The following is a 15,424-nucleotide window of genomic DNA, read 5'->3' on the forward strand; positions in this document are numbered from 1 at the left end:
TTACAGTGCGACCCAGAGGAATTGATCTTATCTCATGGGATTTACTCCACAGTGACATCCTGAACGAATGAATACATGAATGACTTTGACTATCTCTGACTATCCCATCTCTGGTCTGATCTTCTATTCTTCACCAGCCTCTCTCTCCCTGCCGCTCTTGTCAAACGTCATGCCCCTATTAAATGCTTACCGTTTCAGCTCTTTAGTTCTCATGTCATCCCTCTATTAGATTACAATCCCCGTCTTCCACCCCCAACTCCCAACCCCCCAACACTGGAAGCAGCGTTTGTATTCAACCCATACAGGTTCAATTGTATGTAATGTTTTTTGTCATCTGTCATATGCAACTGCTTGACTAACGTGATTACGTCTAATCAAATCCCTGCCTGCTGCTGCGGCACGCTGTCCGGAGAGGCTTCGGCTGTGGAAGTCACTCTGTGTGTCTGTGCTGTCAGTGATAAGTTCACGGCAGCTCGAGGGTGAAGTCAGACATGACTGACGTGGTTAGATCTTCATCTCTAATCACATTGATATAGTTGTAATGATTCAAGGTTGAATGGTGATGAGGTGGGATGTGTCATTGTAGGGGCCTATTAATAAGACTCACCAGTCAGCCAGGGCCCATCGAGTTCTGATGAATCCCTTTCTGGACCACTTGCACTGCAGAACAGAGAAACTCAATTTAGCATAACAATGGTAGAATTTGACATTGCTAAGGATTTACCACGAGGCAAATCAAAGCTAGAATGTCAAATGTTTCACATTCAAGTCACAAAGTCTATCATCTGGGAGCAAATTTAATTTTTTTCAGCACTATCAAAAACTGTTCAGTTCTATTTAGACCCTAATTGTAGAATTAAAAAAAAAACAAAACAAAAAAATGTTTATATACAGTTTTCAAATTCCTCAAAAAAGGCTGGTGAGATTATTTTTTTGTTTTACTTCAGCTTGAATTTGAAGCGACTTCTAATTCACAACCATTCACCATTAAATTTACAGGATTGAACACCAAAAGAATGTAAAGAATTGTTCTAAATTAAACAAATATAAAATCGTAAAACAGTGACAGTGACAAGTCACAATATTAAATGTTGTTTAAAGCTTTTATCATCCATTAATAACATTAAGATAATATTCAAATGTATACAATAATTATAATAATGCTCCCAAAATTTACAATTGAGATGACTCGTAAATTAGGTTAAATTACAATTTTAAGTAAAATTGAAAATTTGACTGCAGAACAATTATTTGTAATTAATATTTATCTTAACAGTGTGATGGAACTGCTGCTACAGAAGTGAAGATTTTAAGATTAATCCATCCACCTTATAACTGCAGGGTAACAACAATATAGTGATAAATAATTTGAGGAACATTTCTGTTAAAAAAAAAGTCTATTTCCAGGATCTCATTTATGAGGACTTGCTGCTTTCACTTATATTGTGTCTGAATCTAATGAAACAAAAAATCATTAGCTGCAGCCCTCACCTATGAACACATTCCTGACAGCAGTTTCATAAAACTGCAGCTTTATTTTTCAGACACTTCATAAGTTACTTACTGTTATTGTCAGTTGGTTTGTAACATGTTTAAATGTTTAATGAATGACTTCAGTAACAGAACCTACAGTCTATAGAGGGGAAAGCTTTTAAGATTTAAAATGTATTTAAATAGCACATATTATTCCAGAGAGAATTCAAACTAAACATGTATGTTACAGCATGTGTATAGACATGCATGTGAATGTGGACAACCAAACAGATTCACCAAGCCTACACTTTAAATGCAATAAAACCAGTCAAACGCATAGAAAAACAGTAAGGCACCGAGTCTGCTTTTGAACACTGTTAACATTGGAGCTAATGCAATCTGGCACAGTATTTCAGCAGCTGGACCAGAAAAACTAAAAGCTGCTTTATCAGCCTTTGTTTCAACTCTGCTGGCCTGAGCTTTAAGACTTCTGATAGGTTCATACTGAGTGAGCTTTAGAGCAAAGCCATTCAGGGCTTTATCGACCACAAGTTAAAAACAGGAGTTGATCACATTTGTCCTTCCTTGTTTGGAGTCTACTCACAGTCTTTTTGGGTAGAACAGTGAGGGAGTAATTGCAGTAGAAATAAATGCATCTATCAGGTTTTCTGCATCTGCCTGCAGCTAAAGGCTAAGCAGTCTCTCTATATTTTTTCAGTCATTAAAAGCAGTTTTCCATAGCAGGATTGCTGCATGATGTTAGGTCTGAATCAGTTATGACACTAGAGCAGGGGTGTCAAACATACGGACCGTGGGCCAAAAGCGCCACGTCAGAAGGTCCTATCTGGCCCATGGGATGACTTTGCAAAGTGCAAAAAATTATAGAGAAAACATTAACTGCAAGTTGTAAAACTGTAAAATTAAAATCATTTGTAGACCTACTATATCATTCAGTTCCAGTAACCTGTGACTAAATGTTGTGTTGTAATGCGTGAATGATAAACTGAGGCATAATATTGTTGAAACTGCACTTATAATTCTTAAGAAATTTCAGATTGTTCATAATGTTTTGTAAAAAGACAGCCCATTAACCTCTTGACAACTGAATTTATTTGCAATTATATATATCTATATATATCTATATATATATATCTATCTCTATCTCTCTCTCTCTCTCGCTCTATATATATCTATATCTATATCTATATCTATATATATTGATTGTTAATTTGTCTATTACATATAGAACAGATATATAATAATAATAACAGATATATAATAATTAGGTCCCACTCTGACCGGTCCTATGAGAAACCAGTGCTTGCAAAAGGTTCTGAGGTATGTACTCAATATGCACAAACTGGCATTTGGGGAATGGATATGCTATCTCAGCTGCAGTCTGAATGAAAGTGGTACGATGTGAATTTGCAACGATCGGTATCAAAGGGTTAAAAATGAACATTTTGAAAATTGTACTTTTTTTGCACTAAAACAAAGGGGAAAAACTTGGACTTGTCGCTATTTATAGGCTATTATGCTGTGACTTCACCGGTCTGGCCTACCTGAGATCAAATTGGACTGTATGTGCCGTGGGTTCGACACCCCGGCACTAGAGGTCAAGAATCTGTAAAAATGATCATATTTGTGATTATGTTACCCCATAATGCGATTGTGATATGAGTCACAATTTTAGTGAGAATGGCCATTTTTTCCCATTCTCACTGGAAAAAAAAAATATGATGATGTGATTTTTGCTCCCTTCTCCACCAAACAAGCAAGCGTATCCTTCTGGGGCATCTCTGTAGGACCACAGCGCTTCATTTAAAGCAACACATTTTACCGTTTGGACACTACATTTGGACATTTTGCAATTTTAAAAATATTTCAATTAATTGTACAGCCCCAGATAGCAGTGCTGACATTTCTGACCTGTGCAACACTTGTCAGGTCAAAAGAGGCTTGAAGAGGTCAGTGAGATCACTCAGTATAAACATCTAGTATCTGCTGTTTGATCACATCCCACCAGCTTTGAGCTAATTATCCAATCACAAGCCCAAAGATCTTCCTCAAACAGCACATGATTCACCATGAAGCTGGTTATTAAATGAGAGACAAATTGGTGTTGTGAGTGTTCCCATTCTGAATAGATAAATAAGTCTCTTTCCCGCAACCTCTCTCTTTTTCTGTCTATCTCCCTCTGATACCCCTAATGGGGAGTTAACTGCGGTGATGAATAAACTAATTATGGGCCAGGTCACATAATTACAAATTGACTAATTTTATTTAAAAAACTCAGATGCAAATTAAAGGGCTAAGAGGTATTTGATTGCGCCTCACATCCTTCAATCTGCATTAGTACAAGATTAACTGTATCAAATTGAATTACATTAGCATACTTGAATTAATCCATACTGCCTCAGCAGGATGTATGGGCCCAATTATAACTCGCTGCCCCAATATTGTGACTTTGAAAGGAGCAAATGGAATTAGATATGAGTGTCACACTGGAGCAAAACAGATTGAACATACACTTGAGAAATCTGTTTTTTAAGCTAAATGAATATATTAAAAAAGATAAACACAAGCAATAAGGCTCGAGTAACTAAATCCAGGAATCACACACAGAATGTACATGTGGTTTGAAAGACACATTACTTTGTTGCATGAAAAATCCATTAGTGTGCTGCTCGTGTTTGTCAACGTAAAGTTGAGGAAAGAAAGTCTTACGAGAGGATGAGGAGGGACAAGATGAAGAGTGGGTTGGCGGGAGTGGAGGGGGGGAGTTGCTCAGTACCCGTACGAGCTCTGACTGCCGCCAGAGACGTTTAATCTCGATTTAATTTAAAGAGCCATTAACTACAATCGCAGCATTAAAATCCATCACTTTCTTGACACCCGGCCCCAGATTGCCCCATTTCCTCCACATATGACTGATTGACCCCCTGCTTCATCGCTTGCTTATAAACACGCTCACAACACACACGCACACACACACACACACACACACACACACACACACACACACACACACACACACACACACACACACACACACACACACACACACACACACACACACACACACACACACACACACACACACACACACACACACACACACACACACACACACGGGGCAAACACACAGACGACCGTCACAGCAAAGCGGCGCATGCATCCACGTATTCGAACAAAGTGAAAACAAGAGCATCTCCGTCTATTTATTTCACCCAATTTAAGTGCTTTTGTTTGGTAACGTGAGTCGAGTTAAGATGATTATCTCACGCAATCAATCAAAGTGCAGAAGAAGAGGAGTGTCCTTCTCTATTGGTTGACATGATGACATTATGATTTGGTTGCTACAGCTGATACTGGAGCGGAGATGATGACACAGATGCTGTCCAGCCCCATTTAATCTCCTGCTGAAACATCATCCTCATCACCACTCCCCTCCGTCCCTTTATCACACACACATAACGCAAAAAAAAAACCACCCTGACGTTTTTAACATTTAAGAGTTCAGCCAATACACTTGCTGTGTTGCTGTTATTTCTGAATGGAAGGCATTTTGGATGAAACGGATAGGTCACATGTAATAATATCATATATCAGGTGTGGTGGCTATAAAGAGTCAGTGGGGGGGAGGGGTGATGGTTGGAGTCGAGGGGCAACGGTAGAAGGTCAGAAAGGCTCGGGGTGACATTGGCTGACCTTCCACAGGTCACCGATGGCGTCTCCGCCCATGACAGTGATGAACGGCGGCTCCACACGGGGTCACTTCCATGGATGCTGGGCAATATAAGGACTGACCGCTACATGCACACACACGCACACGCATGCACAGAGGCGATGATAGACAACAAAAAAATTTTAAAAAAAGATGAGTGGAGGAAAAGTCAAACCCATCAGATGCACTTGCAACTACTACATAAAACTCCCCAGCTGTGTCCAATGGAAAACTACACTCCTATAAAATGTCAGACGTGACACGACACATACACACACACACACTCAGATACAATCACACTCCAAGCTCTTGACCAAAACACCCTCCTGCCACTGTTTCTCGGTCCATCCCGTTTGATTCTCTGACCTTTCTTATATTTCAGCTCAAAGTCCGACCCCCATAAATAATATTATGGCGGGGTGATGCTCAGGAGGGGGGGTGATAGAAGAGCCCAGGACAGGGAGGGGGGGGTTAGACAAAAGCCCTGTGACAGAAATGCACTGTGAGTAATAAGTAATACACACAAACGCTGATTGATTTGAGCCCCAGTAGACAGTCACATTTATCTTTATTCCATCATCCAAGGGGGCCATCAAATAACAGCAGGCCTCGCTTACATGAGTGTGTGTGTGTGGGTGTGTGTGTGTGTGTGTGTGTGTGTGCGTGTGTGTGTGTGTGTGTGTGTGTGTGTAGGGGCTGGCTGGATAAAGACGTAACACAAGCACAGAGAGCAGTCACTGTCCTTGTCATGATGCAGGAATGCCATGAGCTCTAAAAATTCACACAGTAAACCAAACAAGCTGAGAGGAAAATGATGCAGCCCAAAAAGGATTTCCGTAGTAGCTACGAAATCAGTTTTCTGAGCCTTCTGTATACCCAAAAAATGAGCGAAGAAAGCCTTCATTTCGCTTTCATTTCAACATTAGCCCCTCGTTTATGAGCTCCTTGCAGTCTCATGGATCACGCCTGTCTCAGAAAACAGCATCTGTGTCACAGGTGTCTTGTCTGGTGATAAATGCAGATAGCTTTTTACAAGCAATGCCAGTTTAAATGACTTCATCTCCTTAACGTACGCATCACGTCGATGAATTACGTGTGCCGTTTAAATCATAAGGAGAAAAACATGAAGGAAGTTAACTTTCATCAGGGGCAGAACTTGAAAGTAATCACAGCCCCGTATCAGAGCTTACTACAGGGGGCACTAAAAGGCTATGAAAAGTCAATGCTTTTATGGACACGCTCATGGTGCCAAACAACAAATACAAACTCATATGGATGTTGATCTACAGCCTGTCTGCTATTTTCTTCCTTCCTCTTTCTTTTTTTTTTCCTACGGTTGTGTAAAACAATCAATACCAAGGGCACATTAAGGTCTGGGTCGTATACTTTATTTATATAAGGCAATGACAAATCCTTATGATGCAATGGTTTTGGGAGGCATGTATTGCTGTGCCAAACAAATAAATATATTAATTCCCACTGGGGAGGTGGAGAGATTGACGGAACAACGGGAAACGACAAGCCGCCAAATCCATCACGGCGACCTTTCAAAAGGAATGCGCCCACAATTTTGTCCACTTCCTTCTTATTCAGCATTTCAATTAATGTCCCTGCTTCTCTCCCCTTCACTTACAGCTATAACTCAAGGTAGGATTATGGAAAGAACTGGGGTTTTGCATATGGAGAGCTTGTCACTTAAATCAGAATCAAACTAGGAGGAGAAACGGCCACAAGCAGAGACTGTGAATGTAAGTAATTTACCCCAATATTTTATTTCATGCCACTGAGTTTAGTCACTTTTAAAAGCTGAAATAGAAAGTCAACGTGATTTAGGTAAAACAAATAAATACTATTATTCCGGAAAACAGTCTTGCTTGGTTCAATTTATAATTGCTTCTCTTTTCGCACTAGCTGGACATTAAAAGTCCCATATTGAGCCCTTTTTGGGAAATTAATGAAAGTCTTACACATCTCTAACATTTTTATTTACAGTTTTAGCTTTTAGTACTGTAAACATGTTTGATTTTACTATGACTTTATAACCCCCTAGTTTTAGTCCTGACAGAGGGCTGTTTCACTGTCTATAGGGTTAAATACAGCTTAACGGCTACTGTTCAAGCTTCCTTCAGGAAGAAAACTCTCTCTGCATCTGTGACTGACAGTGTGGAGCTGACAAAAGTGAATGTGAGGGTAAAACTACAGCATTTTGTCACTTCGAGCCTTCTGTCTGAACAACCATTTACACGGAGATACAGGTGAATTCACAGCATGGTCATTATGTTTGGTTTCTGAGCATGGTGACTTGGTCTTCTTTCTTGGTCTGGTCAAAAGTAACTGTTAGTTAAGATGTAGTCTTCATTTGCGTCAGTAGTTCCACACTCATTCAATTGTCTTGACAACAGAAAGACGAACATGTTTTGTACTAAAATACAGTATATGTGGTATATGTGAGCACAGACAGCAGGAGAGAAGCAAACAGGATTGACACCAGCTAAATGCAGGTTGCACTGGAGTCGCCCAGTTCCTGTTCATTTGTTTCAAATCTGTCTTATAATTTCCAACACCCCTGAATGTCTTTACAATCTTCACAGTTTCCACAGAGCTCTGACCTGTGAACATACGATCAAATCTAATTTTAACTTTAGCACCATTAGCTGCACAATGTGATAACACTAAGGGTTCGTGTGGCCAACAGCAGAGCAATTGTGTGTTTTGCTCATTGATAAGACTTTTCAGAGTTAGCAGCAGCAGCTCTAGAAAGTAAATATATCTGGTGGTCTGCAAAGCAAGCAGTGGGCAGTGAGGGGTCAAGATTATGCTATTTTTTAGCTGGACAACTACTACCCAGTTTCTACATAAAACAGGGTTTCTGCAGATATCAACCAGTCAAATTTAATGCTTTTTAATACCATCTTAATGCTATACTGCAAAAATTTTAATGCCACGACTGTGAACTCAACGAATTACACGGGTTCATTTTTTTTGTTTTTTTAGTAAAAGATGATTTTTATATGAAAACTGTCCCTACATTTCACTATTTCTGAATCCAGAAACCACCCCTGACCACCAATAGGCTGTAGTCATTCTCTGAAATGCACGTTTTCTAGCCATTTTTGCTGGAATTTGCATTTCCCCATTTCCCAGCTCTCCTCCACCTGGTCCAGCCTGCCGGCCACTTTAAAAACATGCAGTTTTTAGCAATTGTACCCAACCGGCTGGAATAATTATCACAACGGTTCGGCATGTTTACACAAATACACATATCTGACGAATTGCAGTCTATAATTATATATTATTATTGTCAAATATTTTCTTGAAAACTGCAGAAAGAATTTTTAATGCCACTAAGAATCAAATTTAATGATTTTTAATTCCACTTAAGGCCTTAATTTTTGCAAAATCAACTTAATGACTATTAATGCTTTTTAATGCCCTGCAGAAACCCTGTAAAAACTGGATTAAATTATTACTATTATTAAAGGTTGGGGGCATTGTGTTCTTGAGGGCATAGAGTAATGGCAGTAGTAAGCTACTTCATATTATTACAGTGTTTATTTTTATACCTCCATGTTTATAAAGTACACAAACCACAATATAATGGATTTAGCACACACTAAGCTGAAACAATAAGTCTGTTAACTGATGAGTCGACTGACACACAAAAAAAGTGCTTTTCTCTGCTTTATATTCTTGTAAAGTCTGAGCTGTTGATGACAAACTGACTAATCTCAGAAAAAATTTGGCAGCTGAATGGATAATTAAACCAGATGCGAAGACACTTGCGAGGGTTTGCGAATTGTGAACTCTGATTCATGAGTCTAAAGTCTCACACAGCACTCAAGTGCACTGAGATGTAGTGAATGACATCTTGTTTCTCTGTCCTAAACACACAGCTCTCCCACCATGATGTCATCACCAGTGACACTTTATTAATGGGAGACTGTAAAGGTAAGACACACGCAGGGAAAACACACATCTGTCTCTGTGTCCACCTGAGCTGTGTGCTGTCACTGTCTAACCTTCCTCAGAGGATTCTGGCTGACAACCTGGATGATTTTTAAATGCACTGTATTAGTACTGCAAATTAGCTATGTGAGGATGTAAACAAGATGCCTGCCCTCTGTGTCCTTTTTGATGACTTTTCATGATGCGCTTTGAGTATCCTTCCACACTTGTTACAACAATTGCTCTACATATCTAAGGCGGTGTGATCCAAAACTGAGCAGCGGGTTTTGGACTGTGTGCGGCATCCTGTCCGGTCCAAGATCCCCATGTAATAGGATTCCTCAAAGCTGCAGATGGATGGCAAATCTAGGCGGTTTCATCTACTAAAAGAGGGCATAAATCACTAGCGGAGGAAGCGGGGACGAGGCAGGGGTTATCACCAGTCTGCCTCCCTCATGAGAGCTTTGCATTAAAGCATTAGTGAAATTAATTCATCTTTCATAAGAGGTTTGAGCAGTATCTGTGATCTATGATAACAACCAATTTCTCACTACGGAGGGGCCGTCGGAGGTGGGAGGGAGGGAGGCAGGAGAGGGAAAAAAAATACTCTGCGACCCTGATAGACTACACAAATCTGCTCTTTTTAAATGGGCTAACATTATCTGGAGTGCTGCTCTCTGGAGCATCATCCCAGATTCATATCCCAGCCGGGAAAGAGGCATAAATCACCGGGCAAAACTTTTCTCATCTGCCCCACCACCACCACACACACCTCCTTTCTCTCTACATCACTCGCCTCATCCTTCTCACGGTACGCTGTGCCAGGTTTGTTTTGTGGTTTTCTTTGCTTGTCCTGTTAAATGCAGAACAATGCTTTGCTGTAATCATTTTAAATGGCTTTGCACCTCAATCAGTGTAATTGGTTTTAGATCATCTCTGGAATGGGAAAGTGGGAAACCTGAAGCTGTTTGGGTGTGTGTGTGTGTGTATGCATATGTTTGTGTGTATATCTACGGTGGCTCAGAGAGGTGGGGGTCCTGCAGTGTGTGAAAGAGACGGAAATTGGGGGGAAGTGTGTGAAAGGGCCGTATCCATCTGTTTTGCATATATTTGCGAAGGCGGCCGTCGGAGCATGGTTGACAGATGAGTGGGGAGTGCGGGGATGACACACGGGCGGTCGTGCTCTTTATTACTATATCAGCACAGCTATGCTCAGCACTCAGCTCCCCCTCTGACGGCACACCACGCCGAAACCAGAAAACCGAACACAGCGGAGTGAGCAGAGAATTGCTCCGCGGGACACGGGAAACACAACGAGGACGTTCTTTCGAGATTTGAATCCGTTGGACTGATTTGTCTTCAGATCAGCCATGTGTCAGCTGGATTTCCCTGAAGTAGAAAATAAATGTGACCATAAAGGAAAAGAAAATATAGATACAAAGAAAATGAAATGGGTTTGAGAAGGCAATGAAAAAGAAATGTCCTTTTTTAAATACAGATTATTGAAGTTTGGCATTGTGGATATCTAAAATAACAAAATACGACTTTATAGTTGTGGCATTTTGCATATGATTTCCACTTATTATATGTAATATTAAATGATATGCATGGTAGAAAGTTAAAAAGACACTTATTTCCAATATATCGGTAATTATTTTTTCATTTTAGAGCTTCGTCAAAGTCACGTCACATGTCCTCCTTTCACTGTGATGATAGTCAGTACACATCTCAGCTGTCACTCATCACTCAAGTGTGTTTATTACAAAACCCACCTCAGGAAAGTAGTCCTGTGGAAACTTCTCCTTCTCCAGCGAAGGTGTGCTTTCTAGTGTCTCTGAGCAGGTTTCCTTCCCCACCACTTTCTTAAATTTCTTAGCTGAAGAGGAGATGGAAGGGATTGAGAGAGGAGGGAAGGGGGTGGGGTGACAGAGACAACAAGAGGAAGAAAAACAGACATTGTTACAACCACAGAAGGTTAATTTTTGGAGACCCCATGTGTGAGTCTGAATCTTTTAATTGCACTGACAGCTGCAGCCACTTCCTCAGACAACTGCCCCACCTGCTGGTCAGAGAGAGGAACATCTGCATTCAGCACAAGAAACAAGTGGGACATGTAAAATAAAGAAGATGTGCCTGTCTTTGATCCCACTGGAATATTGCTGTGGATTATACAGATTGTGTGTTCAAGTAACATTCTCCTATTGTGTGTACTTTGTACATCATCTAAGGCAGGGGTGTCAAACTCATTTTAGTTCAGGGGCCACATACAGTCCAATTCGATCTGAAGTGGGCCGAACCAGTAAAATCACTGCCAAAAAACCTATAAATAACCACAACTCCAAATTTTTTTCGATGTCTTAGTGCAAAAAAGCACAGCTCTGAAAATATCAACATTTAATGAACTACCTTTTTAGAAAGCATTATGAACAGACTGAAATTTCCTACGAAAAATAAGTGGAATTTCAACAACGTTATGCCTCATTTTAACATTTACATATTACAAGTAACAGATCACAGAGTTTCTACGAAGGCACAAACCATTTAGTGTCCGGTATCTGGAATTGAATGATATCGTAGATGTATAAAGTATTTTAAATTTACAGTTTTACAAATTTACAATTTGCAGTTAATGTCTTCTCTGTGATTTTTACACTTTAAAGTCATCCAACGGGTCGGATTGGACCCTCTGGTGGGCCGCTTTTATGTTTGAAACACCTCATCTATGGCATGCAGTGGATCTTCATATAAAAATAATCTGAAGACTTGACATGATCAGATTGGTTGGATATTTCAATCTAGGTGTTGATACGGTCATGATGTCATTACAACAATCTGTTGCAGCCCCCCAGATTATCACCAGTTGCCCCCCACAAACATTTAAATAACTCATTCTTGGCAGCAACGTGTATGAGCTTCAATATGGACTCTGTGCTCACACTGACAGTTCAGGCAGTTTCATTTAAATAGCCTGAAATCACTCCGACAATATCATATCAGACCTATATTAACACAGAGATTGCAATTTGGAACCAATCAGATCATTTTAAATCTTAAGTTTTTGTTTTATTTACAGATCTGCTCATTTAAAAAAAATGTTTTTGAATGATTTTATTATTTGCATTTTGCATTAAAACGTATGAGAAAAAAGTTAAAGTGGATATGGTGAAGGTTGAGAATACCGCATTTTATGCCTTAGGAGGAGAAATGTGAAATTATGAAAAGACATACTTTGCTTTGATTCCAATTTTGTTCAAAACACTGTGAGTGTTTCGGCGAACGCTGCGTGGTTATGCCTCTCATGTCCATTCAGTTTCAATCTTTGCAAGGAGCCTAGTGTTTCACAGTTCTCAGAAATCTCTGTGAACCCTTAGATACATAAGTGGGTCACAATGACCTGGTGAGGTCATTTTCTTGCAATATCTTTGTAATGAAAAGCTTTTATCATTTCATTTTTCAAGCTATTTTTGATATCATTCCATTTAATTTTTTGAGCTACCGTTTATACTTTTAAAGAAATTGCAATGTTTGTATTACAACTCCAAGTTCTTTATCACTGATAATATCATACAAGAGGTGATGCACAAACTTGGAGGGACGGAGAGTAGCAATTGCTAGAGGAAAAGAGTGGAAAAATGTCTACAAAATAGATGTTGACATTCTTCTATTGCTGTTCTGTGTAATATTCTTCTTTTTCAATCATCAAAATGTTCAAAATCTGTTATAAAATGAAAAATAAGCATATTTCAAACATGAAATCATTCTTGTGTGGACAAAAATATAATACAAAAAATAAAAAAAAACAATTATTCTTAACCAAAATGACAAAAATGGCATAAAAACACATTGATTCTTATACAGGTCATTTTTGACCCACTTATGGGAAAATGTAGGGTCCAATCAGTCATGCATCTAAGGGTTAATAAGTATCCAACTAGTCTTTTTACAGAAAACATGTTGACCTGCCATAGCAGAAAAAGAACAGATGTAGGCTACATAATAAAATGAAAGTTGTTTGAATTCCATTTAGCTGCTTCATTTATGGTATTGTGTAAATATCTGCTGTGGGAAAGAACCAACCGAGTACACAGTAGGTGCAGCAGGTCATGTGATTATGATTTTAAATCCAATCTAAAAAGTACGTGTATGTGGAGAGTGGTCTTCTCCCCTGTCGACCCGTCCCCTGCCTTCGCCCTGTCCTTCACTGGGGGTAACTGGTGCTAATGCTGACTTGGGTCTAATAGGAAGCGAGACGCCTCCACATCTATATCCCTTCTTTAATTAGCGTGGTCGCTGGACCCCGGGGCCCTCTGACACCGCAGGCTGATGAGACTGCTGTAACTGTCCAATAACTTGCCGCACACCATTACTGTAGGCCCGAAATCGTATGAATTAAATCCTAATATTAATAAGCATTACCATTCTGTCCCGCTCCTTTTACATTATTCTCAAAGCCAATCTTAGCGCCTGGTTTTGATGGAAGCAGGAATAGCCTGTGTGTGATATAGTTGTGTGTGATATGCAGGGGTGGGATAACGGGCCATGATATGAGGATTTCATTTCAGGACAGTTGTGATGATGTATATGCGTGTTGGATAGAGGAGGGAGGGTCTTACCTTTGAAATCAAACTGGTGGATGTTTTTCAAAGACTCGTGGATAAAGTAGAAACTTCCAAGAGCCTGCAAGAAGAGAAGACTCTGAGATTTTTGTGGCATTTTTATTACACTTTTGTATTTATTGAATAGATCTGAATCTTTTATTTCACAGATGAAGATGAAAACCTGTTCAGTAGCTATGTTTTCTTACATTAGTTTCAAAGACCCCTGTGCAAAAGCTTTTCAGTGACCTGATGTGAAAACGCCCGACTAATAAACTGGATTGAAAGTGAAGCCAACACAGCATCTTGCACACTCTACGGCACACTCCACAAACACTACACACCATCAGCTACACAACAACAGGTGCACCGTGCTCTCAGTACAGTACGCTCAGCGCACTCTCCTATTCTGGAGTCTTCTAATGTGACGAGTCAACAATTTGAGCTTTCAAAGGACACATTCAGATGGACTTTTCAATGAGCAAAGATCAACTTCAATAGGCTTAAAATCTTAATTTTCCCTGTGAACAATCAGAAAACTTTCCCAGTCAGTGGACAAGCCAATCAAAGTCTGTGGGAAGAAGTGAGAGTCGTGCAGAGGGGGATTTGATGCGGTTCACAGTCCACTACACTGCTTTCTGTTGGCCTCTTTACATTTAGGGCAAATGGAGCTCAAGCTCAATCCCCTGTGTCTTTGAGATAGCAGACCTTTGGCTCAGGATAATTCTGAGTCTCCTTTCTCCACTCAAAGAGAGAGGCGGAAGGTGGCGAGTAACTTTTCCGATAAGGACCAGAGCGACCAAATTAAAATATGAGTGAGTCGAGTGAGGTAAGAAATACAGTGACAAAGTTGGAAGATAAGAGGAAAAGGAAAGCTCAGGTACAGTAAATGAGAGATGAGTGATGTGGATGCAAGGCTGTGATGAAAAGAAGGAGGAGACAACAGGAGGGAAAAAAGGCTTGAGGCATGAAGGAGGATTTAGTCTTTTCCTACATTTTCCTATTGAGGCCGGGTGCAGACACCTCTCCTTCCGACATGCTGGGTGAGAGTTTGGGCCCGGCCCGGCCTCTGCATTATTTATGAGCACCGGCACATCTTGAGATTAAACATTTGCTGATTTGTCAAAAGCACAAACATGAGGTCCTGCCCATCTCCTTGACATATAAGTTCAGCAGACAGAAAACACTGTCGCACATTTAATTGATGAGAACCGCGGCGGGGGTTCGGGTCACCAGCCGCTCCCCTCCCTCCGTCATTCCCTCTCCTGCTCCGACGGAGGACGGAGGGAAGGGAGGGTGAGGAGGAGGGGGGGTGCATATGAGAGGGGACGGCGTTGGGCGAAGGCAGGACTCAAGGTCACAGCTTCCCATTGCGAAGAGGACGGCTTCCAGGAAGACCCTCTACGCTTATTTGTGCTCACTTGTCTTTATGTTCTCTTTCACCTCAGAGTGCCAACGACAGACTTGCAGACAGAGATGGATCGGAAAACATGGCCGGGGACGGAAAACTGGGCTATTTGTCAAAATGTGCCACTATGCTAACTGCTGCTGTTTGAGTGAATATTTCAGCGGGTAGTGAAGTTAAAATGAACATTTTGAAATATCATTACGCTATGGAGGAAAGAAGGGTGTATGTTTCTTTTTATTTTAAATTAAACTGGAGACTTGTGCATTTTTGCCAAGT

General features: G+C 40.3%; 1 protein-coding gene across 2 annotated transcripts in view; it reads right to left on the reverse strand.

Moving 5' to 3' along the window:
- Positions 1-15,424, reverse strand: part of LOC111565432 (inositol polyphosphate-5-phosphatase A) — a 164,945-nt gene that overhangs the window by 61,608 nt on the left and 87,913 nt on the right. For both annotated transcript variants that reach the window (XM_055018715.1, XM_055018716.1), the window contains 3 exons: positions 13,759-13,822; positions 10,918-11,021; positions 608-660 (listed from right to left, as the gene is read on the reverse strand). In XM_055018715.1, coding sequence (XP_054874690.1) covers positions 608-660; positions 10,918-11,021; positions 13,759-13,822 — 221 coding nt within the window. The remainder of the gene's footprint in view (positions 1-607; positions 661-10,917; positions 11,022-13,758; positions 13,823-15,424) is intronic.

Source organism: Amphiprion ocellaris, chromosome 16 (assembly GCF_022539595.1).
Source record: "Amphiprion ocellaris isolate individual 3 ecotype Okinawa chromosome 16, ASM2253959v1, whole genome shotgun sequence".
Classification (NCBI taxonomy): Eukaryota; Metazoa; Chordata; class Actinopteri; family Pomacentridae; genus Amphiprion; species Amphiprion ocellaris.